The sequence below is a fragment of the Pristiophorus japonicus genome, chromosome 14 (assembly GCF_044704955.1).
Source record: "Pristiophorus japonicus isolate sPriJap1 chromosome 14, sPriJap1.hap1, whole genome shotgun sequence".
Classification (NCBI taxonomy): Eukaryota; Metazoa; Chordata; class Chondrichthyes; family Pristiophoridae; genus Pristiophorus; species Pristiophorus japonicus.
In genome coordinates, this window is record NC_091990.1 from 46,045,922 (window position 1) to 46,073,436 (window position 27,515).

The window sequence follows — 27,515 nt, forward strand, 5'->3', positions numbered from 1 at the left end:
TTGTATTGAACAGCCATTATTCATAAAAATTATTAATTTTTCAGTTTGATTCCATCTGAGCTACGTGAGCCCATTGCTTGGAAAGTTTAAAATTTCCTGAAAAGGAATGGCCTAGAATTTGCGGTCAGCAGCAGACCGAAGCCCCGAAGTACGCTCTGCTCAAGGATCTCGCAATCCCTGTGTCAAGAACTTCAGGTTTTCTGACATTCAGTTCAATTGAATGGAACTTAATGGGGATCCCCTTGTGCGAACTGCTGTGACATCAATAGGCTGTCTAAGTAGCCAACCAAAAGGCAGAATTCTCACAGACAGCGAACAAGGAAGTGAGTAAGCTCTTAAAATGCTAACTTTTTTAAATGGTTAGAGAGAGCAAAAGAACTATTGGGGCTCACACATGGGGAAAGGGCAAACCTAAAATAAAGATGCACAAACTTAAAAACAAATGTAACTTTTTGAAAAGTTTCTTAATTTTAATTTCGCACTGCAAAAAATTTTTAATTAATTTTCCAGGCCCTTAACCTTTGTTTAACAGTCAATCTGCTGATAACACCCCAGTTACACCTCCTCTCTTTGGGTCTAACTTTTAGTGGGGAACTTAACAGCGACTTACTGTGGAAGAGGCAAAGTTATCGTCACTTTCAATGATTTACGAGATTTCACTCATTACTGGCTCTGTGGTGGGGGTGAGGGGGGGGGGGGGAATGGGCATAGTACAACCCGTTTCGGAGCTGTCACTGACAGACCACAGCTTTGCGATTTCCGCATGTGCCAAATCCCAAAGTTGCGCTCAGTTTCAGTGGTGGTTTGACGGTGACGCTGCCAGTTCACCGTCAACCCCGCCGCAAATTCAGGACCAATGTGTTTTATTGTCATCATTTGGAGCACCAGACACAATGCTCTATACAAACACAGCACACTGAAACAAAGGATCTCCAAATCTGAAAGTAAACGCAAAATAGAAATGCTGGTCTGTCCATTTCTAAGATAAAAACAACAGGCTCATGTTTCCAATATGAACCCTTCCACATTCTGAGTAAGGGACTGCACCTAAAATTCTCCCATCATCTTTCTAAGACGTTGACAGATCTCTTGGGTTTTATTCTAAAATTTTTGGTCCGAACACAAAAATAATTGTCTCATAAACCTTGTTGAATTGCCTGTTTTAATAGTTATATAAATATTCAATTGAATACTAAATGCATTACCAGTAGGTTCTAACTTGACATAACAGATGGTTATAATACACACAGGGGCTTCAGATGACATTGTAAACCATGAGAGTGAAGCTTGGGCAGCATGTAAACATCAATTGAACCCAGGTGTATTATAATCTTAAGACACACTCTCAATCATTTAGAGGAGATAGATTTAATTACTCATAAAAATTGGAAAGTATTTTGTGCTTTGCAGGATGTTCTTTTTGTAATTGTTCCTCCTTATTATCCATTATGTCTTCAATCGTTTCAGCACAGTTTGACATCAACAGAAAATAGATGGGTTTATGAGCAGATTAGACACAATCAAATGATTTCTAAATTGAGTATTACTTCTAAGCAAAGACCATTGGATTACTGGCAGTGAAATCCATTGGCTTAGAAATTGGCCTCCTTAGTGCTTCCCATATTCGCTTCCGGGGGGGGGGGCGATAACGGGGTGCGAACGACTGACTGACCGGGTGCAGCGAGATGAACGACTTCCGCGAACTTCAGCGAGAGCTTTGCGGCGGTGGTAAGCCATTGCTCCCCGATCTCCTTTGCCCGGAGACCATGACATCATCGTCGTGCGCATCGCCCTGGTAGCTCGCCGGCCTGAGCTTCGGTTCTGTCCCCTGCAGCATCGCCGGGCGAAAACACCGACAGCTGCAGGAAGCTTTGATCAGGAAGCTGGGTGCTTCTGGGTCAAAGGTTAAAGTGGAGGTAACCGAGACAAATCCAAAATCTCTGAAATGTTTTTTTTACAATTTAAAAACATTTTCTGGACCCCAATCGATCAGCCCGGCCCTCTGCTGGAGTGCATGGGACTGATCAGGCCGATCACGGCTGCCATCGGGGACCAGCTCACTGGTCCCATTGCAGAGCCTGCAGCGATGGCCTTTCCCTTTAAGGGAGGGAAGGAGCCTCGGATCGCGGCAGTGCTGCACGGCCCATTGTACAGCGCTGCACCACTACCGGCCAGCCTGCGTCCGTTAGCGCTCTAGGAAGGAAGTGGAGTGCTTGATTTAGTGCTCCACTTCCTACCTGGAGCGTAAACACTGAATTTAAAAAAATCTGCAAAACATTAGCGCCTGCCGCTAATTTTTTTCAACTTTCAAAAGTCAGCGCCCCATATGGGGTGCTCCCGAAATACTGCCCCATTCTTTGTAGTGAAGCTTGTCACACCCAGGACCTTTCTACAGTCTATTTTATGTGGCAATAATTGTGCTTCAGCAAATAATGGTCAACTCTGTATCTTAACTTCTACACACTAGGTACAGAATTCAGCTGACAATTGTTATGTCCTAGGATGCTCTGATAATGACTCCACGAGGCAGTGTGTTGTACTTGAACTGTAGTGATTTTAGTCCTTTATTGATAACTCCAGAGTGAAGATCACACCTGGTGGCCTGTCATTTATACTAGGTCAGGCACACCTGTACAGGTAACCTACAAGTCTCTCACTGCTATGCCCTCTGGTGCAACACCTTGTGATAGTACAAACAGTAGCCATGTAGGATACATGACAACAATAATGGGCCAGATCTTGCTTGAGTGGGGTTTCACTAACTATGCGTCGTTAGTTAGACTTTTTCCTGCACCTTTCAGCTCGAACAACTTTTGTCCTGTAAGTTGCTGGAAGTGCGAGCTGGTAACGGCATGGTGAGGGCAACAAAGCACCTGGGACCTGAGTAAGCAAAGGGACCAACAGTGTCTCTCCTCAACCAATGAGATTTAAGGATTGAAAAAGAAACATGAATGACAGAGAAGGAGGATGAATTATAGTGGGTAAATTAGAGTCAAAGCAGATACAGAGTGAGAAATAAAGCAAGATTGGATTGAAAGAGAAAAAGAGGCAGAAAGGAAAGTTTGGAAAAAAATAAATTAAAGTTTAATTCGAGTTTCATATGCAAATCAAGCAAGTTCTTAAAAATAATGGGGAGGTTGAGGGTGAGAGACCGTTTATGTGAGGCAAACAATGGCATAAATCTCTTCCTGAACTTGATGGCCGATTTGCGCATTAATAACGACGTGAGTTTTGAATGCGCTGCTATTGGGCCAACGTCTGGGAGAGAAGTGCAAAGCTTTGCTCTTGATACCCTGTACAAATTGTTTTACAGAACATTGAGCTCCAGCTGCAACAGATCTGACATAGACATGGCAGCTTGGCTTAGATACCAACATGGCTGGTGGTGCTTTTCTGGGCATGACCATGTGAGGTCTGAGAGGCACAACATCTCCTTAAGAGTTTTGAACTGAACTGAATCCAGAAGAAAGAAATTGATTTTCTCTGCAGCCTGTCGAATTATGTTTTATGCAACTCTGAAGTCGCTGACTGGGACTTGTAGAGTTTTCTTCAGCTAACAGGCTTCAGAGAGCTCGCTTCCCTCATACCTGACCAGATCCAATTTCTGTTCATTACACCTGTCCTGCAAAAAAATTAGACCTGTCAAGTCTCATTTAATGAACAATACTGATAAATTACTGGGTGATTGCTGCCTAGAGATACGACTCTCATAACTGCATTCTCAGGCACAAGAAAAACATGAACTCAATGGGTTTCCAGTGTTGAGGAAATTGCATGCTTTACATGCACGATGTATAACAATGGGGCAAAAATTGCGGCCTCTCCGGATGCTTATGAAGTGCACACACACCCCATGCGCAACAAGCAATATATAGCAGTTCAAAAATAAAGTCTTTTTTTTAAAAGCATAAAACATAAGAAAAAAATTGAAACAGCTCATCAATATTTATCAACATAAACACATGGATGGAAAGTACAGAACTGCTTGAATGTCCTAAAATGGCTAATTCTGGTTATGGGAGAAAGCCGATTCTCGGCACGCAATGCGCACACGCTGAGAACCGGCTTTTCCGATCTGTCAAAATTTCTTTTGGCAGATCGAACGCATCCCCGCAGGAAGGACATTCACGGTTGGAGATTGGGCTATTTGCCCAACTCTTGCCCAGCGAATGTCCCTCAAACTCTTAACGTCTGTTAAAAGCAGGCGTATAGCTTACTTTTACCGTAAGAGTTTTAAAACATAGAAAAATTAAATTTAATCACTCATTTTTATATTAAAAACCCTGTTCATTAAGGTAAGTTTATTTTTAACCCTAATTTTTTTCAAAAACATTTAATTACATTCAATTTCAATTAATTTTAAATATGTGAGGTTTTTCTTTATTTATTGTTCTTGTTTTTGGGGGGTTTTCTCATTGATAGTAATGTGAGCTCGTTAAAAACAGAACTCCCATCAATGAGAATACTAGATATTGATTGATGGTCCAGGCCCACGTGATTCCAAGATACCTGGAAGACATCTTCCTGTACGCTGCACAGCGAATGAAGGCCACCGACCGGGATCTACGTTCCTCCGGGACCATCAGGCATTTTCATAGGTTTTTTCGGGTCGGAGGCATTCATCCGCAGGAAGCCTCAGACCGCAATTTTCCCCCATTGTAGAAATGGGCAATATTCACAGTAGGCATCATGCACAGAGGATCTTGCCAACACAATAACACTGCACAAATCTTGAAGGTTGGCCACAGTTGCAGCATAAGACCAGCTGGCAATCCCAAGCCTCATCTTCAGCTAAACTTGTAACGTTTGATTTTGCTACTTTACCAGCAAAGACATTTATATTTTTGATTAACTACTTGCTGTTAATGGCCCAGAAATCCCTGTCGGCTGCTTTCCGTGGGCGATCGGATAAAAAAGTAAAAAAAGATGCGCACCTACCTGTTCCTGCTGAGCCCACGAGGGATCCCGGTCCTGAGGCCTTCACTCATTGTGCGTCGGGACATCCATAAGCTGGAGGTGTAGTCACATGGCTCTGGGCAGCCAGTCCAGGTAAAGCATATACTCATAATAATGGGAACTCCGTAGGTTGGAGTGCCCATTATCCCATTATTATGATTGAGAAACCCCCCCAAACACACAAAACTCTAATAAAAAATAGAAAAAAATACACCACATATTTTTATTAATTTAATTAAAGTTATTTATGTATTATAAAAAAAATATTTTTCCGATTTGAAAATAATTTTGGTTTAAAATAAACTTACCATAGTGGGGAGGGTTTTTAAACAATAAAGTGTGTTTTTAAAATTTTATTTTATAATGTTTTTAAAACTCTTATCAGGCGCAATAGTTTTCAGGACATCCACTGGGCAAGATATGGGTAAATACTGCAATCTTGCTCATGCAAATATCCTCGCTCCCAAGATGCCGAGGATCTGTCAAGCTCCAGCTTGACAGATTGGAAAAGCCGGTTTTCAGCGCATGCGCATTGTGCACTGCAAACCGGCTTTTGTTATGCCTTCCCGGGTCCATACACACTCCGTACGGACCGAGGGAGGTTGGGATTTCGAGGCCAACAATATTGAAATTCACAGTTAGGAACTCTCCATCCCCTCCAGTAGCAGATCTGGTGTCCCAATGGCACTTCTTTTTCTCACACAGCTGTTGCATCTGTTTTTATGTACTGTTAATGATAAATCCCCAAACAATGCACCCTGGCTACAACTAGGTCCAGGAAAACTGCCCAACTTGCTGTTTCATTTATTTTTGAGAAAAATATCTTTGATGCAAGCTGCTATTTTCCTGGGGCAGTTTATCAGAAGCAGCTATGTACTTTAATACACATAATTTCAAATAAAGAGTAGAAGCTGCAAAAACATTGACTTTGGCTTTAGAATTTTTGGGCTGATTCTTCTTAAAGCTGGTAAACCTGGTGTCAGGAGATTAATTCTGATTACTAGTTGTTTGGCAGATTGACTGTTAAAATGAGCAAATTAGTATTAAAACTGAACACTGCATGATCTAACCACCACTAATTTAGATCGAATGTATCTTGGCACCAACACTGATGCAAGTGGGTATTATTTACCAGTTTTTTCCACAGAAGAGTATATTTGAATGTTGGGTTTTTAAAGCAAAGTGTATTCATGCAAGTTAAAAAAAAAACAGATGAAAGGTGGTCAAAATGTTGACGAGCTAGTCTTTGAAGTTGTGCCTGAAGACTGAAACCTGTAAGCAATTATTTGGTAATTAATAAACATCTTACATGCATTGGCCCTGGTCCTGATAACTCAACAGGGGTTGTCTGGGAAGAGCGCCGCTCTGGTTGTGAACATTGACATAAAATGGGAGCATATACCAACAGTCGGGATTTTAAAAACAGCAAGCTGCTAGGGCAGGCTTTTATTCTGACCAAGAAGGTTAGGATGCAGGATGGTAGCTCGAAGTTATTTTAATTTGACAAAAACAAACATTGTTTGGCCAAAAACTTCAGGGCCGAAATTGCCCCTTCCCTGAAGGCCTGTTACCGCCAGAGATTGGTGGCCACGCTACTCAGTGGAATGGCCATTGATTGTTTGTCGATGAGCCACCATTTTGAAAATTACGCTCCTGCGGTATCCTCGCTCCGCTGCTGCCGATCCGTTCTAAGCGCGTCATCAGAGCACGCAGCACCGCCCCCCGAATGCAAAATTCTGCGCAGAAAATCTTGTTTCTGCCACTGTGTGCCAACGATAGCTTTTTCTGTCAGTGCACTGTGCTTGGAATGCTTCTAAAATGGCGGTGCAGCTGCCATTAAAGGGGACGGCCGACTGCTGCGGCCGCCATCTTATTTTTTTTTGTCGTTCGACTGCTATGTCGGGCCGACAATTATGGCCTCAGGTTCAGCCGAGCCGACAACAGGCAGCCTAGCACCCCACCTTGAATGCCAGGCTGCTGGCCCGGCCGAAACCCTCCCTGGTGGCCCAGTGGACCAAACAAAGAATCGCAGAGGCTCTCCCCTTTAAGTGAAGGGGAGCGACATGGTGACGTGCCAGCGTGATGATGTCATCAGCGCTATACTGATGAGTGACAGCAGCGGACACTCCGCCCACCCCCACTTCCGCCCCTCTATTTCCCAAACTTCCGCTCACTGTCGCACTTTGACCGACTTGCGGGCCGCTCGAAAAACAAAAGGGAAGAGTGGAATTTCACACAAGAGGCCACCGCATCTCATCATCATAGGCAATCCCCCGAAACGAGGATGACTTGCTTCCACGCCAAAAAAGGATGAGTTCACATGTGTTTCAATGAAGGACCCGAACTACATCCTGAAGGGTGGAAGATGCCTGTGCGTGGATTTTTTTAACATGTGGTGGCCGTTGCACACCAGCCACCACACGGGCTTGACAGAGCCAGGTCTTGGTCCAGTGGCAAGGATTACCCAAGACGACTGGAGACCAGCTCTGCTGCACGGGCCTAGTGCGCACACATATGGCAGTGTGGGCTGGATTGTGCTGCCCCTGGCCCCGAACTCACGCCTCCCCTGGGCCCCGATTACGTCCCTCCACAGTCTCTCGCCGCTCCATCGCCATGACCTCGCCGCTCCTGCTGTGTCTGCCCACGCTCCAATCACCGACCTGGACCTTGATGACATCACTCTTCGCTGCCGTCGCCCTCCTGCACCAGCTCGCGCTGCTCCATGGCCTCCACGCTGCTCCTGGGCCGCCGCTCGCCGCTCCTTTTATGACCCCAACCTGCCGCTGGTGTTCTCACGCAGGTCGGGGCCTCCATGCCGCATCCACCGCTGCAGTAAAAGCAGTAGATGCACCGCGGTTTCGGCGGGGGTGAAATTTTGGCCCCTTCATCTTTTAGATGAGATGTTAAACCAAGATCTTAGCTGCCCTCTTAGGTGGATGTAAAAGATCCCATGGCACTTTTTCGAAGAAAAGCAAGAGAGTTCCCCCAGTTGCCTGGCCAATATTTATCAGTCAACCAATATCACTAAAAAACAGATTCTTTGGTCATTATAACATTGCTGTTTGCGGGACCTTTCTGTTTGCAAATTGGCTGGCGTCTTTCCTACAGTAAACCAGTGACTACACTGCAACGCTACTTCATTGGCTGTAAAGCACTTTGGGACATAATATGGTCATGGAAAGTGCTACATATATGCAAGTCCTTCGTTTTTTCTATCCTGATATTGGGAATCATTCTGTATTACTTTGCAAAAACAAGTTGTACTGATTAAGTTAAAAGTGAATCCAATCATAACCGTTACTCTATGGGGCCGAAATTGCCCACCGCCTGAAACGGGGCGCACCCTCCGTGGAGATGCTGTCAATATTTGGCACTTTGAAGTTTTTTTTCGGTCGAGGCGGATGTTGTGGCGGCTGAGGGGCGTAAGTGCCCTTGCAGTGGGTCATCCGCCACGACCCGTCATCAGCGTCACGCTGACGTGTAACAATGTCTTTCCCCTTTTGTTAAAGGGAGAGCTGCTGCGAGCTCTGCATATTTTTCAGATAGGTTTACTGGGCCAACGGGGAGGGTTTTGGCCGGGCCAGCGGCCTGGAACCCAAGAGTGGGTGCCAGGCTGCCTGTTGGCGGCACAGCCAAACCCGGGGGCATAATTGTCGGTCCGACATGGCAGACGGCCGACAATAAAAAATAAAATGGCATCGCCGGCAGTGAGCCCTCCCCTTTAAGAGCAAACATGCCGCCGACCAACAAGAAGTGCACCGACAGAAAAAGCTGTCGGGGGCACCGATCGGTGGCGCCGCCGCTCCAGCGGGAGAATTCCCGTGGGGCAATTGCGGGAAGGCGTCACCGCCGGTCAGTAAGGGGTCGCTGCGTGCGTGCCGCGGTGAGAAAACGGGCGGATCAAGACTGCCTCAAGACTGTCTCTAAATGAAAAAGTCCTATTGACCAGTCCTCTAGTGCAGCTTAGTCTTGTAAAAGGTTTGCATTGAACACTTGCATAAAAATAACACCAATAAACCACATTCCTTATAACTTGTCGGATGCAAAGCTTAAGAAATATAATGTAGGCAGCTCCTCCGTGAGACTTATGGGCTTTATATTAAGATCAAGTTGGACTGAGTAATAAATCATTTTATATCACTTTGGACTACAGTACATCATTCCAGATTACTTCAGAAATAAAAATATTTAAAAATGAGCAAAGTTACAAGATACAGCCCACAGGTTAGATTTTATTAATTCTAAAATCAATTACTTCGAAGGTTACACTGCCCTTGAAAGGGCTGTACCAAAATTGGTCAAGAGACAACACTATTGCTAAATAAAAAAAGAATCACTCAAATTTAAGGATGTGCAGCAAAGATATTTAGCATTGCCTGCTAAAAATTGGCAATGGGGCTAAACAATGCTGGCCTGTCTGATTTTTTAACAATTTGCAACCAAAGTGAGTGAAGGTAATTATGGATCATATACTTGCTTTGTATTTTATGAATAAAAAAGTATTTTTACAAATGTTGCAATAAAGTGATCTTATACAAAAGAAGACATGGAAATACATATTTGAGATTCCTTGCAAGGTTAATTTGTTCAACAGTTGGATAAGTTTTGGGCCAAGACAATAAATACCAGTCTCTGACCATCTGCCCTGTGGCATAGTGCTCTGCACATCAACTATATGAGACTCTCAAGTTAAACTTACTGATACTTCTGTTCCTCACTTCCCAGAGCAAAGTAGTCAAAGACAGCAAATGCTTCATTTCCAATCCAGTCCTTCAGTTGAATGCGTAGAACATGAGGAGACTTGCTGGTAAGCAAGTGTACAAATTCATTTCCGAGCCAATATTCTCCTGAGGGGTCTCCAAAACCCTGATGAGACAATAGTTGTAAACAATTATTAAGTATGGTCACACAAGAGCAGAAGATCCTGATCCACATGCAACAAGACTTCAACTTAGTAAATAGCTTCTTTCAAAAGTATACACACCTAAATGTATTTGCTTACAAACTGTTAAGATAGAATGGCAATGCCATTCATGACTAATGATTCATATGGCTGCAAGAAAAACTGATACTCTGCTGACACTTAGCATGGAGTAAAGTTAAATGCTAAATTTATTCCAATTTATTCTGTGATCTTTTGTTTTAAAAAAAAGGGTAATTGTTTCAATGGGCTGTTCTGCTGCCACCCCTACCCTATATGTTGAAGGAGCAGGAGCAGAAGAGGGTAGTACAATTTTAGGGAAAATAACATCATGTTCAAGTTGCTTGAAGCATTTCAATGCAGTTTACACCACAGGCTTGGAACAAGGCAAAGGAAGCATTTGGCAAGCATATTTTTTCACAAAGACTATCTCCAATAAAATAAAACTCTACGTGGTAACTGGAATGATGTTGAATGGAATATGTTCTACCTTTGCATAGTCAGAAACAGCACAAGTTAGGGTACAATTTACTATTGTGTATGTATAATATAAGAATACTCCCTGTACACTCAATGTACAGTTACATAAGACTACTGGATGTACCTTCACACTGTATACACGATGCTTGTACCACCAGAGGGTGCAACTGGTGGAGACCTAGGGGTCACCTGTACACAACAGGTAACCAGGTATAAACGGGAGTTCACCATGTTGTACCCTCATTCAGGAGCTGTAATAAATGAACTAAGGTCACCACATTTCAAGTACAATACCTTGCCTCGTGGAGTGATTACTAAAGTGCTTACAGATACAATAACTGCCAACGAGATTATGAATTTCCATGCGAAAAATGGCTAACCTTGGCACGTATCAACAATTCGCTGAGGGGGAAGATTGGGAGGCCTTTGTTGAAAGGCTCAAACACTTTTTCATTGCGAACGACCTGGCAGGAGACACACCGACCTCGCTGGCTGATAAGCGCAGAGCCATCCTGCTCAGCAAATGCGGACCCACCATCTATGGCCTTGTCAGGGACTTGCTAGCCCCAGAGAAGACAACAACCAAAACATATGCGGAGCTCATAACAATGATACAGGAACAGCTCAAGCCTAAAGAGGGCATCCTCATAGCCAGACACTGGTTCTAAACCTACCGGCAGCCCAAAGGCCAAGAAATCGCAAAATATGCTGCAGACCTCAGACGATTGGCTGTGCCGTGTGATTTTGGTGACCACCTCACCGAAGCGCTGTTGGGCATCTTCGTTATTGGAATCAGCCACGAGAGCCTTCTCCACAAGCTGTTCTCTGCGGATACCACGGTCACCCTGTAGAAGGCAATTAACGTGAGCCAGGCGTTCATAGTCTCGGCCTGTGATTCCAAGCGGATGACTCGCCTCCAGGATTGTGAACCGACTGGTGCCTTTTAGAGGCAAGGCTGCTGAATGCAGTCTCTCTCAGGGTAGATAGAACAGAACCCCGAGTCCCGCAACCCTGAGTCCGCCACATGGGGCCAACCGGCCAGCCCCATGCTGGCACTGTGGAGGAAATCATAGAGCCTACCAGTGCCGCTACAAAGACCATACTTGCAAAAGCTGTAACACAAAGGGCCACCTCCAGTGAATGTGCAAGAGAAATTGTACTCACTGAGTCGATGAAGAGTTGGCCGATCATCTGGACTCCAGCGACGATGAAAAGAGAGTCCATGAGGCAGCTCCGCCCCACGATGAGGTGTACAGAGTGTTTACCTGCACCACCGAGAGCTCTCCGTTGAAAATGGAAGTCGAAATCAATGATGTTCCAGTCACAATGGAGGTGGACACAGGGGCGAGCCAATCGCTGATGAATCAGGCGACCTTTGAGAAACTCTGGGACAATCCAATCGAACGACCTAAAATGATCCCGATCCAAGTGAAGCTGCTCACCTACACAAACGACACCATCCCAGTCATTGGCAGCGTGGATGTCCAGGTGTCCCATGGTGGCGCGATGCATAAGTTTTCTTTGTGGATCGTTGCTGTTGATGGTCCAACGCTGCTCGGAAAAAGATGGATGAAACAAATCCGTTGGAGCTGGGAAAACCTCCAACCTCCGGCGATCGACATCCTACACGGCCCCGAATTTGGATCCAGCACAACACCTGAGAAACCAGCCGCTCAACTCGACTGCGTGGAGACGACACATCGCGCTCAACCCAACGGTGAGATGATCCAGCACAAACGACCCGACCTCACCTTCCAGGCTCCAGTGGCAGGACTCCGGAGGAAGAAAATCGGGGCAGAACCTGGGGAAAAAAGGATCACCGCAGCCTACCTCGTGGAGAGAAAGAAGATGGCGCCCGCACCACGAGGCGGCGGCCAGACCATGAGAGGCAGCATTGAGGGAGCCACACGTGATGCCGAGCAATGAACCGGATTGGGGTAAAGATTGCAAGGCCCTTTTAAAGGAGACCCGCAACCCATCACAATTAAAGGAACAGTTCCACTCTTTATACAGCGATGCCGGTGATACAGATGTAAACGATGTAATTGACAAATGCATGTTAAGTCGGGCGATCATGGTCGGAACCAATGTATTATGACAGTAAATGAAGTCATGATGTGCGATGCCGGGTTCTACATGTACGCCGACAAAACCAAGGGCAACCTCCCGTTGGAAGCACCCAGGTCCAGCGGGCTACCCGATCATGTAGCCTGCGCCTCCGGGACAATGTGATGCCCCAGGGAGCGTGGTCACACACAGAGGAAGCATACCCACTGCAGGGCCAGTGATCAGCAGATGGCAAAGGCACCACTACCGGTACCCTGCCCCTGATTGGCTCTACCTCTCTGGCCACCAGGGCCAGTACCGGGAGCAAGAGGCTAGCATCCTCCAGCTTTCCCAACGGGACCTGGGATGACCAGGCTCCCACTCTTGCTGAAAGGCAGCAGGGAGACACCGCAGCCCTCAAAGGAGGACAGGGAGGTCACTCATTCTTGTGGCTCTGCCCACCACTAGGCAACGGCAAAGGCCCTGAGACTCAGCCAGGTGAGCGATCCGAACCCACCCAACTGGCAGGGGGCACAGCGCCACCATCAGACACCTGGACACAGTCCAGTTACTCTGGAACTAGTGTCCTCACCCACCTGCACCTACACAACCCAGGGACAAGACTGTGAGACCACGTATGTACCTTACCTGAAAAATGTACTTGTTCCACTACTGCAGAACCCAAACAGTGATGTAATTAATCCTATGGTTTTTTGTTCTTTCTTTCTGTACATGTATGCACATGCAGGTGTTGAGCCACACACATGGTCTATGTAAGGAGGGTGGGGGGGGGGGGAATGGATGTATGTAGCCATGGACACAAATGGATCACATCCAGAACCCACTCAACCCCCACTGCAACCTCTAACCGTCCACTGCTGACCATTTCCCAATGCTGTGGCAATAAGGACTTGGGGGTCAACAGGGAGAGAGCCTAGCCAAAGCATAGACAAGGTGCAAGAGCTTTGGGCACTCAAGTCTAGGGCCAGAGCACACAATGCAAAGGCCAGTGGCACAAGACTTAAGGGAGAATGATGTTATGTATGTGTAATATAAGTATACTCCCTGTACACTCAATGTACAGTTACATAAGACTACTGGATGTACCTTCACGCTGTATATACTCTGCTTGTACCACCAGAGGGTGCAACTGGTGGAGACCTAGGCGTCACCTGTACATGACAGGTAACCAGGTATAAAAGGGAGCTCACCATGCTGTACTCTCACTCAGGAGCTGTAATAAATGGACCAAGGTCACCACAGTTCAAGTACAATACCTTATGTCGTGGAGTCGTTACGAGAGTGCTTATAGACAGAATATTTACAGCATGTATAGCAGCTAATTCTTGCACATTTTCTTGCACATCAACCTTAGTAGTAAACTTCTTACTCCATAATATTTCTACGTCCTATACCAGCTGAATGAAATTACTTAATTTGTTTCCATTAGTTTTAAATTATGTACAGAATTGTGCTGTTGACCTATGTCTGCGAGGAACCAGCTTGAGATTGCCCAAACACATTTTTTTAGGATCCCTGAAGATGGCAGAAGGAAGAAACTTTGAGCCCGTCAATCTGGGTGATTCAGGGTGATGGGATAGTGTTCTGATAATTGCACTAACTAATTCTACTTACTTTTTGTTGGTTGGAAACTTTCATTTGGTAGAAAATAAATACTCATAAAATGTTTTTTAGTTTTAGTAAAAAAAAATATATGGTTATACAAAATGAATCTAAGAACAAAGATCTAATTTAAAGAGACATTAATTGTCAGCCATGGCTCAGTGGGTAGCACTATTGACTCTGAGTCACAAGGTTGTGGGTTCAAGACCCGCTCCAGAGACTTGAGCACAAAAATCTAGGCTAAAACTCCAGTGCAGGTGCAGTCTTTCAGATGAGACGTTAAGTTGAGACCCTCTCTGCTCCCTCAGGTGGATGTAAGAGATCCCACGGCACTATTTAAAGAAGAACAGGGGAGTTATCCCCAGTGTCCTGGCCAATATTTATCTATCAATCAACATCACTAAAACAGATTATCTGGTCATTATCACATTGCTGATTGTGGAAACTTGCTGTGTGGATAGATGGGCATCTCACATATTGTTCAGTAAAGAATGTAAAAAAAGAATGACTTGCATTTATATAGTGCCTTTCACAAGCTTAGGACACCCCAAAGTGCTTTAAGTCAATTAAGTACTTTTGAAGTGTAGCCACTGTTATATTGTAGGAAACATAGCAACCAATTTGCACAGGAGGGCAGGAAAAAGAGTGGGAGAGCGATAGTGATAGGGGATTCAATTGTAAGGGGAATAGATAGGCGTTTCTGCGGCCGCAACCGAGACTCCAGGATGGTATGTTGCCTCCCTGGTGCAAGGGTCAAGGATATCTCGGAGCGGGTGCAGGACATTCTAAAAAGGGAGGGAGAACAGCCAGTTGTCGTGGTGCACGTTGGTACCAACGATATAGGTAAAAAAAGGGATGAGGTCCTACGAAACGAATTTAAGGAGCTAGGAGCTAAATTAAAAAGTAGGACCTCAAAAGTAGTAATCTCGAGATTGCTACCAGTACCACGTGCTAGTCAGAGTAGGAATCGCAGGATAGCGCAGATGAATACGTGGTTTGAGCAGTGGTGCAGCAGGGAGGGATTCAAATTCCTGGGGCATTGGAACCAGTTCTGGGGGAGGTGGGACCAGTACAAACCGGACGATCTGCACCTGGGCAGGACCGGAACCAATGTCCTCGGGGGAGTGTTTGCTAGTGCTGTTGGGGAGGAGTTAAACTAATATGGCAGGGGGATGGGAACCAATGCAGGGAGATAGAGGGAAACAAAAAGGAGACAAAAGCAAAAGACAGAAAGGAGATGAGGAAAAGTGGAGGGCAGAGAAACCCAAGGCAAAGAACAAAAAGGGCCACTGTACAGCAAAATTATAAAATGACAAAGGGTGTTAAAAAAACAAGCCAGAAGGCTTTGTGTCTTAATGCAAGGAGTATCTGTAATAAGGTGGATGAATTAACTGTGCAAATAGATGTTAACAAATATGATGTGATTGGGATTACAGAGACGTGGCTCCAGGATGATCAGGGCTGGGAACTCATCATCCCAGGGGCATTCAACATTCAGGAAGGATAGAATAAAAGGAAAAGGAGGTGGGGTAGCATTGCTGGTTAAGGAGGAGATTAATGCAATAGTTAGGAAGGACATTAGCTTGGATGATGTGGAATCTATATGGGTAGAGCTCCAGAACACCAAAGGGCAAAAAACGTTAGTGGGAGTTGTGTACAGACCTCCAAACAGTAGTAGTGATGTTGGGGAGGGCATCAAACAGGAAATTAGGGGTGCATGCAATAAAGGTGCAGCAGTTATAATGGGTGACTTTAATATGCACATAGATTGGGCTAACCAAACTGGAAGCAATACGGTGGAGGAGGATTTCCTGGAGTGCATAAGGGATGGTTTTCTAGACCAATATGTCGAGGAACCAACTAGGGGGGAGGCCATCTTAGACTGGATGTTGTGTAATGAGAGAGGATTAATTAGCAATCTCGTTGTGCGAGGCCCCTTGGGGAAGAGTGACCATAATATGGTGGAATTCTGCATTAGGATGGAGAATGAAACAGTTAATTCAGAGACCATGGTCCAGAACTTAAAGAAGGCTAACTTTGAAGGTATGAGGTGTGAATTGGCTAGGATAGATTGGCAAATAATACTTAAGGGGTTGACTGTGGATGGGCAATGGCAGACATTTAGAGACCGCATGGATAAACTACAACAATTGTACATTCCTGTCTGGCGTAAAAATAAAAAAGGGAAGGTGGCTCAACCGTGGCTATCAAGGGAAATCAGGGATAGTATTAAAGCCAAGGAAGTGGCATAAAAATTGGCCAGAAATAGCAGCGAACCCGGGGACTGGGAGAAATTTAGAACTCAGCAGAGGAGGACAAAGGGTTTGATTAGGGCAGGGAAAATGGAGTACGAAAAGAAGCTTGCAGGGAACATTAAGACGGATTGCAAAAGTTTCTATAGATATGTAAAGAGAAAAAGGTTAGTAAATACAAACGTAGGTCCCCTGCAGTCAGAATCAAGGGAAGTCATAACGGGGAACAAAGAAATGGCGGACCAATTGAACAAGTACTTTGGTTCGGTATTCATTAAGGAGGACACAAACAACCTTCCGGATATAAAAGGGGTCAGAGGGTATAGTATGGAGGAGGAACTGAGGGAAATCCTTATTAGTCGGGAAATTGTGTTGGGGAAATTGATGGGATTGAAGGCCGATAAATCCCCAGGGCCTGATGGACTGCATCCCAGAGTACTTAAGGAGGTGGCCTTGGAAATAGCGGATGCATTGACAGTCATTTTCCAACCTTCCATTGACTCTGGATCAGTTCCTATTAAGGATGTCATAGCAGCGTATTTGGAAAGAGGTGACATGATAGGTCCAAGTCTGTATAGATTTGTGAAAGGGAAATCATGCTTGACAAATCTTCTGGAATTTTTTGAGGATGTTTCCAGTAGAGTGGACAAGGGAGAACCAGTTGATGTGGTATATTTTGACTTTCAGAAGGCTTTCGACAAGGTCCCACACAAGAGATTAATGTGCAAAGTTAAAGCACATGGGATTGGGGGTAGTGTGCTGACATGGATTGAGAACTGGTTGTCAGACAGGAAGCAAAGAGTAGGAGTAAATGGGGACTTTTCAGAATGGCAGGCAGTGACTAGTGGGGTACCGCAAGGTTCTGTGCTGGGGCCCCAGTTGTTTACACTGTACATCAATGATTTAGACGAGGGGATTAAATGTAGTACCTCCAAATTTGCGGGTGACACTAAGTTGTGTGGCAGTGTGAGCTGCGAGGAGGATGCTATGAGGCTGCAGAGTGACTTGGATAGGTTAGGTGAGTGGGCAAATGCATGGCAGATGAAGTATAATGTGGATAAATGTGAGGTTATCCACTTTGGTGGTAAAAGCAGAGAGACAGACTATTATCTGAATGGTGACAGATTAGGAAAAGGGGAGGTGCAATGAGACCTGGGTGTCATGGTACATCAGTCATTGAAGGTTGTCATGCAGGTACAGCAGGCGGTTAAAAAAGCAAATGGCATGTTGGCCTTCATAGCGAGGGGATTTGAGTACAGGTGCAGGGAGGTGTTGCTACAGTTGTACAGGGCCTTGGTGAGGCCACACCTGGAGTATTGTGTACAGTTTTGGTCTCCTAACCTGAGGAAGGACATTCTTGCTATTGAGGGAGTGCAGCGAAGGTTCACCAGACTGATTCCCGGGATGGTGGGACTGACCTATCAAGAAAGACTGGATCAACTGGACTTGTATTCACTGGAGTTCAGAAGAATGAGAGGGGACCTCATAGAAACGTTTAAAATTCTGATGGGTTTAGACAGGTTAGATGCAGGAAGAATGTTCCCAATGTTGGGGAAGTCCAGAACCAGGGGTCACAGTCTAAGGATAAGGGGTAAGCCATTTAGGACCGAGATGAGGAGAAACTTCTTCACCCAGAGAGTGGTGAACCTGTGGAATTCTCTACCCCAGAAAGTTGTTGAGGCCAATTCACTAAATATATTCAAAAAGGAGTTAGATGAAGTCCTTACTACTAGGGGGATCAAGGGGTATGGCGAGAAAGCAGGAATGGGGTACTGAAGTTGCATGTTCAGCCATGAACTCATTGAATGGCGGTGCAGGCTAGAAGGGCCGAATGGCCTACTCCTGCACCTATTTTCTATGTTTCTATGTTCCCAATTGGGCACAGGGCAATTTTGCCCCCACAGAATTTATGTTAAGATACATGGAGCTTTAATTCCTCCCTTCAAGAATTAAGGCAAGAGGAATAGAAGACTGAACAAAACAGAAGACAGTCTCTGGATTTAAAGTTTTTTTCTTTGAAATTCAAATAATTTATTTGCAGCCAAATGTTAACAGTTTTATTACCACGGCAAAATAAGGGTTAATGGTTTGCAACTGATGCAGAATAGCCGTCTTATTTTGACACTTGAAAGCAACTAGAAATTCTGCTTCCAAGCAGATAACATGCTGCATTTGTTCACCATCACAGTATCTTTATCTTCATTGATTTCTGAACAAAAAGAATCTGCTTTTCTCAGAGACTGTCAGTTTCCTATCTTCTATTTTGAAACTTAGTGAAGGATGATAGCCTTTGTTCAACACAAGCTATTTTTAAAACCATAAAATTAAAACTGAACTTCCTCTTTTCACTGTTACAATTTTCTTTTGTAATTTGAGGTGTTTACCCTTTATGTACAAAGAAACAGAGAGAAATCTGAACTAGAATGCAGATAGCAACTGCAATGAGAAGATTGAGAGGCAATATGATCGATGTGTTTAAAATGTTAAAAGATTTGATAGGGTAGATACGGTAAAAATATTTCCTTTGGTGGGGGAACCAAGAACAAGGGGACATCATGGCCCGGATTTTGCGGTCAATGATGGACCAATGATACTTGCCGTTCATTACACTCACAGTCGCCCACAGACTATCACAATTGCTCTGAGCTTATACCCAGTGCTCATGATAAGAAATGACCTTGTATCCAACACTGCAACATAAGCAAACAAGTCGTGGGTACTTTATATTTTATCAAAAGTTGATTTTGTAAAAAAAAAGAAAAGAGATTTGCATTTATATACCGCCTTTCACCACCATCGGACGTCCCAAAGTGCTTTACAGCCAATGAAGTACTTTTTAAAGTGTAGTCACTGCTGTAACATAGGAAACATGGCAGCCAATATAGCTCCCACAAACAGCAATGTGATAATGACCCATGATATTGATTAAGGGATAAATATTGGCCAGAACACCGGGGACAACTTCCCTGCTCTTCTTTGAAGTAGTACCGTGGGATCCTCTGTATCCACCTGAGAGCAGATGGGTACTTCCGACAGTGTGGCACTCCCTCACTGGAGTGTGAGCCTTGATTTTTGTGCTCAGGTCCCTAGAGTGGGAATTGAACCCACAACTTTCTGACTCAGAGGCAAGGGTGCTACAAACTTAGCCACAGCTGACACGTAAAAGTAAATGCCGAAATATTGGTCCCTATTTTAACTGGTCCCATCTGGCAGAAACCGGACCAGTGGGTTGCTAAAATAAGACGTGCCACTTACCCTCATATATCCCGCTGGTTTTCTGCCATTAAGCTGTTCTCTTTAGCAGGCAGGCAGGCCACCCGTAGGAAGTGAGCGAGGTGCTACTGTAAATATGCAGGTCGGGTCTGACCACTGGTGGTCGTGCTGGCTCTCCTGTCAGGTAAACCTGTTGGGAGCTAGAACCTGGTATGTGTTGAAGTTATATTTCGGGTTTCCTTGTGGGCCAGGAGGGGCCGCAGTACTCCTACGGACTGCACAAGGATCGGGAGGGGGAAGAAGCATTTGGAAAGGATCGGAAGTGAGGAGAAGTGGGTGGAAGAGAGCGGGAGTGGGGAAAGGGATCAGGAGGGGGGAGATGCATGTGGAAAGGATCTGGAGTCGGGAGAAGCTTGTTAGAGTGATCGACCATTGGGATAGGGCGAGCTCAATGCAAGGAAGGCCCAAGACATCCTTGGGCCTCTCATTGAGCTCCCCCCATCCCAATGGTGGCCAGATCCATCCCTCGCCAATCACTCTAACAAGCTTCTCCCGACTCCATATCCTTTCCACGTGCATATCCCCCCTCCCGAACTCTTTCCCCAATCCCACTCTCTTCCACACACTTCTCCCCACTCCCAATCCCTTCCACATGACTCTTCCCCCTCTCGACCCCTTCCACATGCTTCTCTTCCCTCTCCCGATCCCTTCCACACGCTTCTCCTCCATCTCCCTTTTCATCCACAGGCTTACCCTCTGACCCCTCCCACTCATCATGCCACTGACTGCTGGGGACCATTCACTGGTCAGGTCTTCATTACGGCCGGTGTCAGGGGGCGGGGAGTGGGGGGGGGGCATTGTTTTATTATAATTGAGGCCCTGCCGCATCACACCCCTGGCTTTGCCTGGTTCATCGTCTGCTACTGGGCTACCCCATACCCTTCCCGCCTCCCTGTTAATGTATTTTGGAACTAGTATCCAAAATATTTTCATGGCATGAATGTTCTGATAGTATTGCCGCAGCAGAAAATCTTCTGGTCATTGAACAATTCTCATTGGCGGAATTGGGTATGGGATCATTGTTTGCTTGCTGATATCATTATTTATGTTCGATACTACAAAGAAAAACATATCTTTTAAAATTAGTGAAAATATTTGTCTAATGGCCCTTTTCATAGGCTGGTAATAAATATCTTCATATTGCTGCCTGGGATGTAACCAGAGGATATTACAAAATCCACCAGAGATGCACGTACTAAAAAACGCTTACTGCTTGCAGCTAAACCTGATTCCTCCAACCACAAATATGTGGATTGTGCAGCCGTGGGACATTTACCAGACAGAGAATGTGAAGTCTCGACTCTGCCTAAATTGGAAAATTATTAACCGGTCTGGGACTCCTGCAAGTTCTTTCTTCCCTGGAGGCCTTTCCAATAGATCAACTCTCACAAATCTCACAACTCTCCTGCAGAGCCAGGGATCGGTTAAAACCAAATAGAAAACATACTACCATTGGTCTCCTGCTATACAGAGAGTGACCTAACCCAACCCATTGCCTTTTCATCAGACCGGGTGGCATTGCCCTTGAATTTCTATGGTGCCTTTCATGTCCCCAGGATGTCTCTTTGCTAATGAAATGCAGTCACTGTTGTTTTCGAGGCAAACATAGCAGCCAATATGCTCACAGCAAAAAAAAACCCAAAACAACACTGAGATAAGTGATTAAATAATCTGGGCTTTTCTTGGTTAGTTGAGGGATAAAGATTGGCCATGACATCTGGAGAACTCAGAAATGCTGGAAGGTCAGTCAGCATTTATGACGAGAACAGACAAGTTAATGTTTCAGGTGTAGTCGCTTCATTAGAACTGGAAGAAATTATGATGAACAACATTTAAAAATGAATAGAATATATGAGAGATGGAGCAGAATGGCCCATTTCCTCCCTCGTATGTATATGAGCATTTCCTCTCCCTTCCTTTGTACTGTTGCTTCCTAAATGTTGTCCATTTGTATATTGTACAGCGCTGATGAAGGGTTTACACTTGAAATATTTACTGGTTTAATATACAAATGCTGACTGACCTGCTTCTGTTTTTATTTCAGATTTCCAGCATTTTGCAGTTTCTTGCTTTTTACTTACACAGTAGAACTTCCCTGCTCTTCTACAAATAGTGCAATGGGATTTCTAAACAACCAGATCAGAACTTGGTTTAACATTTATTCTAAAACATGCCACCCTCAACAATGAAGCCCTGAACTGTCAGCCTAGATTATGTGCTCAAGTCCTGGAGTTCAGTTTCTAACTTAGGTGAGAGTGCCACCAGGGAACCTTGTGAATATGCGGCAGTCCTGCATCAGTGTGAAAACTACTGTGCAATTTGTGAAAACTTTAAATAGAAAAGCAAATGGACAGCTAATTGTTAAATGTTAGCCTGTTTCAACTTGTAATATATTTATTTTTAATGTTTGGTTTCTTGCAATGAAATGTAAAAACACCCGTTGAATCTGACATTTATTCCACTGCTGAAGGATTATTCACAAGCAACAAAATCACTGGTGAGTTAATTAAGTCTCCATCATGAGTCAAATAAACACGTTGAACAGCCAAGAATTTCCCCTTTGGGCTTAATTAGTAATCTGGGCACAAATTGCACTCAAATTTGTACTAGTTTCCATAAGTATGTTTGGCTCAAACCCATTTGTATATCTTCGAATGTAAAGTCTGCCATGAACCAGCGCAATCGGGCAGCGTTTTAGAATGTAATTTATTTTGCATTAAAAAATATTTATTGATTTATTAAAGAGTGGTAACTTGGTGCAGTTTTATTAATACAGCTGAAAATGGGTTCATCACAAAAAATAAACATTTTTAATCAGTCCACCACCTGCGAGTAAACTGATTTTAAATCACTGAAAATGACATTAAAAAAACAAAACTATGCAGAACCTTGTGCTTGTTACATTGGTGTACAGTGGTCAGTTTCTTGGTAAATTAAAGAAAAAATTAAAAGCTTTTAAAACGTGTCTATTGATGCCCTTACGCCTAAATAAAAGCTTCACTTTAAGAGCCTCCCCGAAGCCCCGCAAACAGGTGCGGAATCTTGCAATGGTGATTGTTCTGATCTGGGGGCGTGGCCAGTTTTGTGGCAAAATAGCGCGCAAACGTGAGTTGGGCGAAGTGTAATTTGCGCTTGAAATTCCTCGATCTTTTGCGCTGGTTTGGCCGATTTGAGGTGAATTGTGCTGGAAATACCAGCGTAACAAACAGAAACTCCAGCTCATATATTATTCAACAACTTCATGGAGAATATTTTCCATTAATATGCCAACTGGAGAAGAGGACTTGAAGATCAGGTAAGTGTCAAAGGGAACGGGGAAAGCGGGGCGACTGGGAGATTGCGCGGGCTGCCTGGACTTAATTAATCACTGGTGGTGCTGCAAAGCTAAACACTAGATGCAGCAATGGGGTGAGGATAGGCTTTTTTTGGATAGATGAATTAAGGTGGGCTGAATGACACTCCTCCACCGTAAGTATTTTGTGACCCTAATCTCTCCTCCTTTGGCTCGGTGTCAATTTTCTTTGTCTGATTATGTGTGTGAAATGCCTTTAGGACATTTTACTACGTTAAAGGCGTTTTATATAAATGCAAGTTGTTGTTATGATTACAGTATTTGAGCAGCATAGTTAAAGGTTAAAAGGAGATCTCGTTCCTCTCAGTGGAGTTTTAGTCTGTTGTCCTGGTCTGTATTGCTTGATGTGGAATTACATGCAAAAGTGCACCAACATCTGACATATCTGAGGAAGATCTTTCAGCTCTTCTCTTCTAGATAGAAGAAAATTTTACTCCAAACTCTCTCCCTATTGCAAGCTTTTTGTCATTCGAATTAATACTACTATGGTCATCGCTTCTCTGAGGTTTCAGCTCATGCTCCTCCTGAGCAGCAGATACATCATCCTGCACACTTGTCCTTCTTGCTGCAACCTTGCTGTGCTAAAATCAACACTCATCATACCCTCTCCACAGGGTCACAAAATACTTACCATGGTGGAGCGCCATTCAGCCCATCTTAATTCATCTGTCCCAAAAAATCCTACCCTCACCCCATTGCTGCATCTAGTGTTTAGCTTTGCAGCACAACCACCAGCGATTAATTAAGTCCAGGCAGCCCTCGCAATCTCCCAGTCGCCCCGCTTTCCCCGTCCCCTTTGAGACTTACCTGATCTTCAAGTCCTCTCCTCCAGTTGCATTGAGTGTCCGCAGCTCACCAGTTCAATGATAATGAGTCCTAAAGCCCAATATTAGGGGCGCCTCAGGCCTATCCATTCAGGCGCTCGGATCGTTTCTGCACCCCCAGCGCCTTTTTTTGGGTGCTAATGAGTTTTTAACCTCCATAAATCCCTGAGGATTTACTTGTTCTAAGCCTTTGCAACTTGACTAGGACGGCCATCTCACGCCCTGAATTTTATCCTGGTACTCTTCTTTGGGAAGGGAACATTGTTCATGTGTCCCCTTCTGAATATTTTGAGGACATTAACATCAGAATATTTCCTATCTTGTGTTCTTCCTCAGTTTCAAGCCCATTTGTATCTTTTCACAACAACATGTTATGCTAATCAGCTTTTACTTTCAAATTCAGAACTTCTTAAAAATCAAAAGCGAAGTGTTTCTCACCAGTTTGTAGTCCTTCCAGTCACGGTTAAATTCTACATTCCCATCTTCACGATGCTGGAAGACTGTCCATCCCCCTCCATTCGTCTCCATATCACAGAGAACCTATAGAGAAGAAATGTGAAGGTAGTAATTCAAATAATTTGTGCTGGCATTTTAAAAGGAGCTTCAGAATGGAGTTAATGCAGATTGTTTTTCCATTTTCAACATCTTTGTGACGCATTCCCAGCAATTCTGACTAGACCTTCAGCCAATCATGGATCAACGTCAGTGTGTTTTTTGGTGAGATTACCTGGCGTCAGCTCCTCTAAAATGAATTCTCCTCAAACAGTGAAATAAAGCAAGGAAATTATTGAGCAGCAAAGATGATTTTACTTCAATAGGTACAGTCAATACTTCATCTCATTTTTAAGTCAGGGTATCATGTTTAAATGTTGCTCTCAGGGTTTCAAAGAACAAATAAATCTATCATCTGACTAGAATAATTATAATTGTAAGTATTATAATAATCAGCATTACTAATGGCCCTGATATTTACTGGGGCGTGCATTCAGAGCGGGTGGGGGTGGGGCTAAGTGCGGAGCGGCGGGGGTGGCGGGGGGGGGGATGGTGGAGAGATTTATGGACGGATCCCCGAGGGCATTTTAAAAAACTTTTTGCAAAATTTCCTGCCCGACAGCCAACCTGATTGGCAGATAAGGAAAAGCAGTGGCCAGGAGCAGGTAGGTTTAGTGGTGTGGGTGGAGAGATCGCGAGGAGGTCAGGGAAGCTGACAGAGCACGGGGGAGGAGAGATAGTGGGGGGAATTGGTGATCCCAGGGATTGGGTTCGGTGAAATCGTGGGGTGGAAGCATTTACAGGGTGAGCTTGTTGGGCCTGGGGAAATATTCCTGCCTGGCCCACAAGCAGTGGTGTAAAGGCACCTCATGGATCTAGCCCTTCTCACCTCCTTTTACCTGCCGGGTTTCCAAAGGCCAGGGAAACCTGTCCGACAGCAGTTAAAAACCTTGTGAAAATGGAGGTACTCAGCCTCCTGAAAAGGTTCCAGCGATCCCCCGTGCCGCCTCCATTAAAATCGGAAGTGGGCGGGTTCGAGGCAGGTTGAGATCCCACCCAACCTAAACCCACCCATCTTTGGGGGTAAAATGACCCACAATGTCTCTCCTGACAAATTTGCTACAATTATTGTCTGCATGAGATTACAGAATATAAAATTTTGCACAGCTTTATCACCCCACTTCTCCATGACTCCTAAAGAAAGATTCTCAGTGAGAACTCCCTATTCGAGAATAGGGAATTTCCAAGAACTAAGGCCGCGATTTTGCTGACCTTGGTGGGTCCGTGGTGGACGATGTCAGTGGGTCCCAACCCCGCTGCTGGCTGCGACTTTTTCCTACAATGCAACAAGGACTACACTTCAAAAATATTTAATTGGTTGTAAAGCGCCTTGGGACATCCTGAGGTTGTGAAAGACTCTGTATAAATGCAAGTCTTTCTTTCAAAGGAAAAGCTCGAGGTGTTGCGTTATAAAGCAATGTTAATACACTGTCATGTTGCCATTGTCAGTGGAAAACAATATGATGATATGTTACAAACAGCATTACTGCTCTCTTGAGTTGCTATCATTAGTCAGTGGAGGAGTGTGAGATGTGTTGTAAACAGCCTGAGTGCTATCTCACGTCTCTGTCATTAGCCAATGGAAGGAACAGAGATATGGTAGAAACAGCATTAATGTTCACTCGTGAATCTGTAGTTAGACAGTGGAAGCTTTCAAAACGAGTTAACAGAATTACCGTTCTCCTGTGTTCCCCAACCATTAGTCAAAAGAGGAGTGTGGAGTGATGCAGCATAAATTGTTTTCACAGCTGTCGTGTTAATGTAAATCCAGTATTTGAGAAAGTTAATTTGTTTTTAGTCGATGGTTGTTCTTGAGACTAGCAATCAGTGCTTATTGGTTAATGGAATCAGAACTCTAAATATTCTTCCTTTTCACATTTGTATCCCTTACACTTTTTAATACGGTTACCTCATGGGAATGTTCACTTTACTACCTACAATTAATTTATAGGCTGCCAAGTTAATAGTTATAGGAGGCATTCTGGCACTAGTTGGACTGTATTTCATGTGCCATATGATGCAGCAGCTTTTTATGACGACCATAATTGTGAAACCTAATTTAAATTTCTTCCACTCACTAAACTGAACATGCATTCTTACATAAATAACTTTTATGCTAAAATCTCGGTTAAGCTTTGCACATTGCCAGCATTTATTGCCCATCCCTAATTGCCCTTGAGAAGGTGGTGGTGAGCCGCCTTCTTGAACCGCTGCAGTCCCAATGGTGAAAGTGCTCCTACAGTGTTGATTTTGTCACAATTGAGCGGCTTACTAAGCCATTTCAGAGGGCAGTTAAGAGTCAACCACATTGCTGTGGGTCTGGAGTCAAATAAAGCCCAGACCGGTTAAGGACAGCAGATTTCCTTCCCAGGTGGGTTTATACGACAATCCGGTAATTTCAAGATACGAGCTTTCTATTCCAGATTAATTTAATTGAATTTAAATTCCCCAGCTGCCATGGTGGGATTTGAACTCATGTCTCTGGATAATTAATCCAGGCCCAGTAACATAACCACTATGCTACCTTACCCCTATGGTAAATTGATGAATGAAGTGCGTCATTGTTTCATTCCTTTGTGCTAATGTTCTTCCATTCCTCAAATTAGTTCAAACAGGTAAAAAGCACTGCTAGTTACAGCATTAAATTCTACACACTAGAAGGTCACTAATTCGAGTCCCAGTCTAAGCTGACTTAGCTGGGGAACTCAGGTGGGGAACGACAATGTGGGCCTTAAGCCTCCTGAGCTTGGGTGGAAGGATTTCCTGCTGCTGATCGCTAGACTCTGACTCCTGCTGGCTATTTTGCTCAATGTTGGAGTTAGCTGGCTGATATTAAACACAACGCCCTGGATTTAAACTGTCAGCAAGTACCCGACAGGACACCATACCATGTTGATCTACCACCGGCCCGAAGAAGAATGAGGCCTAGACGTTTAAATCCCGTTCTGGGCGGGAAGCCGTGCAAAATCAGGTGGCCTGGGGTTGGCCCACCGACAGCTGTTGGGATCGGATTCCGGAGCTCGTGTGTTTAGGAAAGGAAGGGGAGTTCTGAGCTTTCCTGGCCCCACAAAGGAAAGAAAAACATTTACCCTTCTCGGCTGCTTTTGGAGCTGATCTTCTGTCCCGGGAAAGCCGCAGCAGTTTCCCCACTCAGGCTCGAGTTAAAATTGCAGTCAGGTCCCAATTACATCATCAGGACCCAACATACATATGTAAGGAAGTACCGTCGCAGCACA

The 27,515-nt window shown here is 44.5% G+C and overlaps 1 protein-coding gene across 1 annotated transcript in view; it reads right to left on the reverse strand.

The window, feature by feature from the left end:
* Positions 1-27,515, reverse strand: part of angpt2b (angiopoietin 2b) — a 176,497-nt gene that overhangs the window by 49,806 nt on the left and 99,176 nt on the right. Inside the window, exons 6-7 of the mRNA XM_070899204.1 lie at positions 24,166-24,267; positions 9,656-9,822 (exon numbers count right to left, since the gene is read on the reverse strand). Of these exons, the coding sequence (XP_070755305.1) occupies positions 9,656-9,822; positions 24,166-24,267 (269 nt within the window). The remainder of the gene's footprint in view (positions 1-9,655; positions 9,823-24,165; positions 24,268-27,515) is intronic.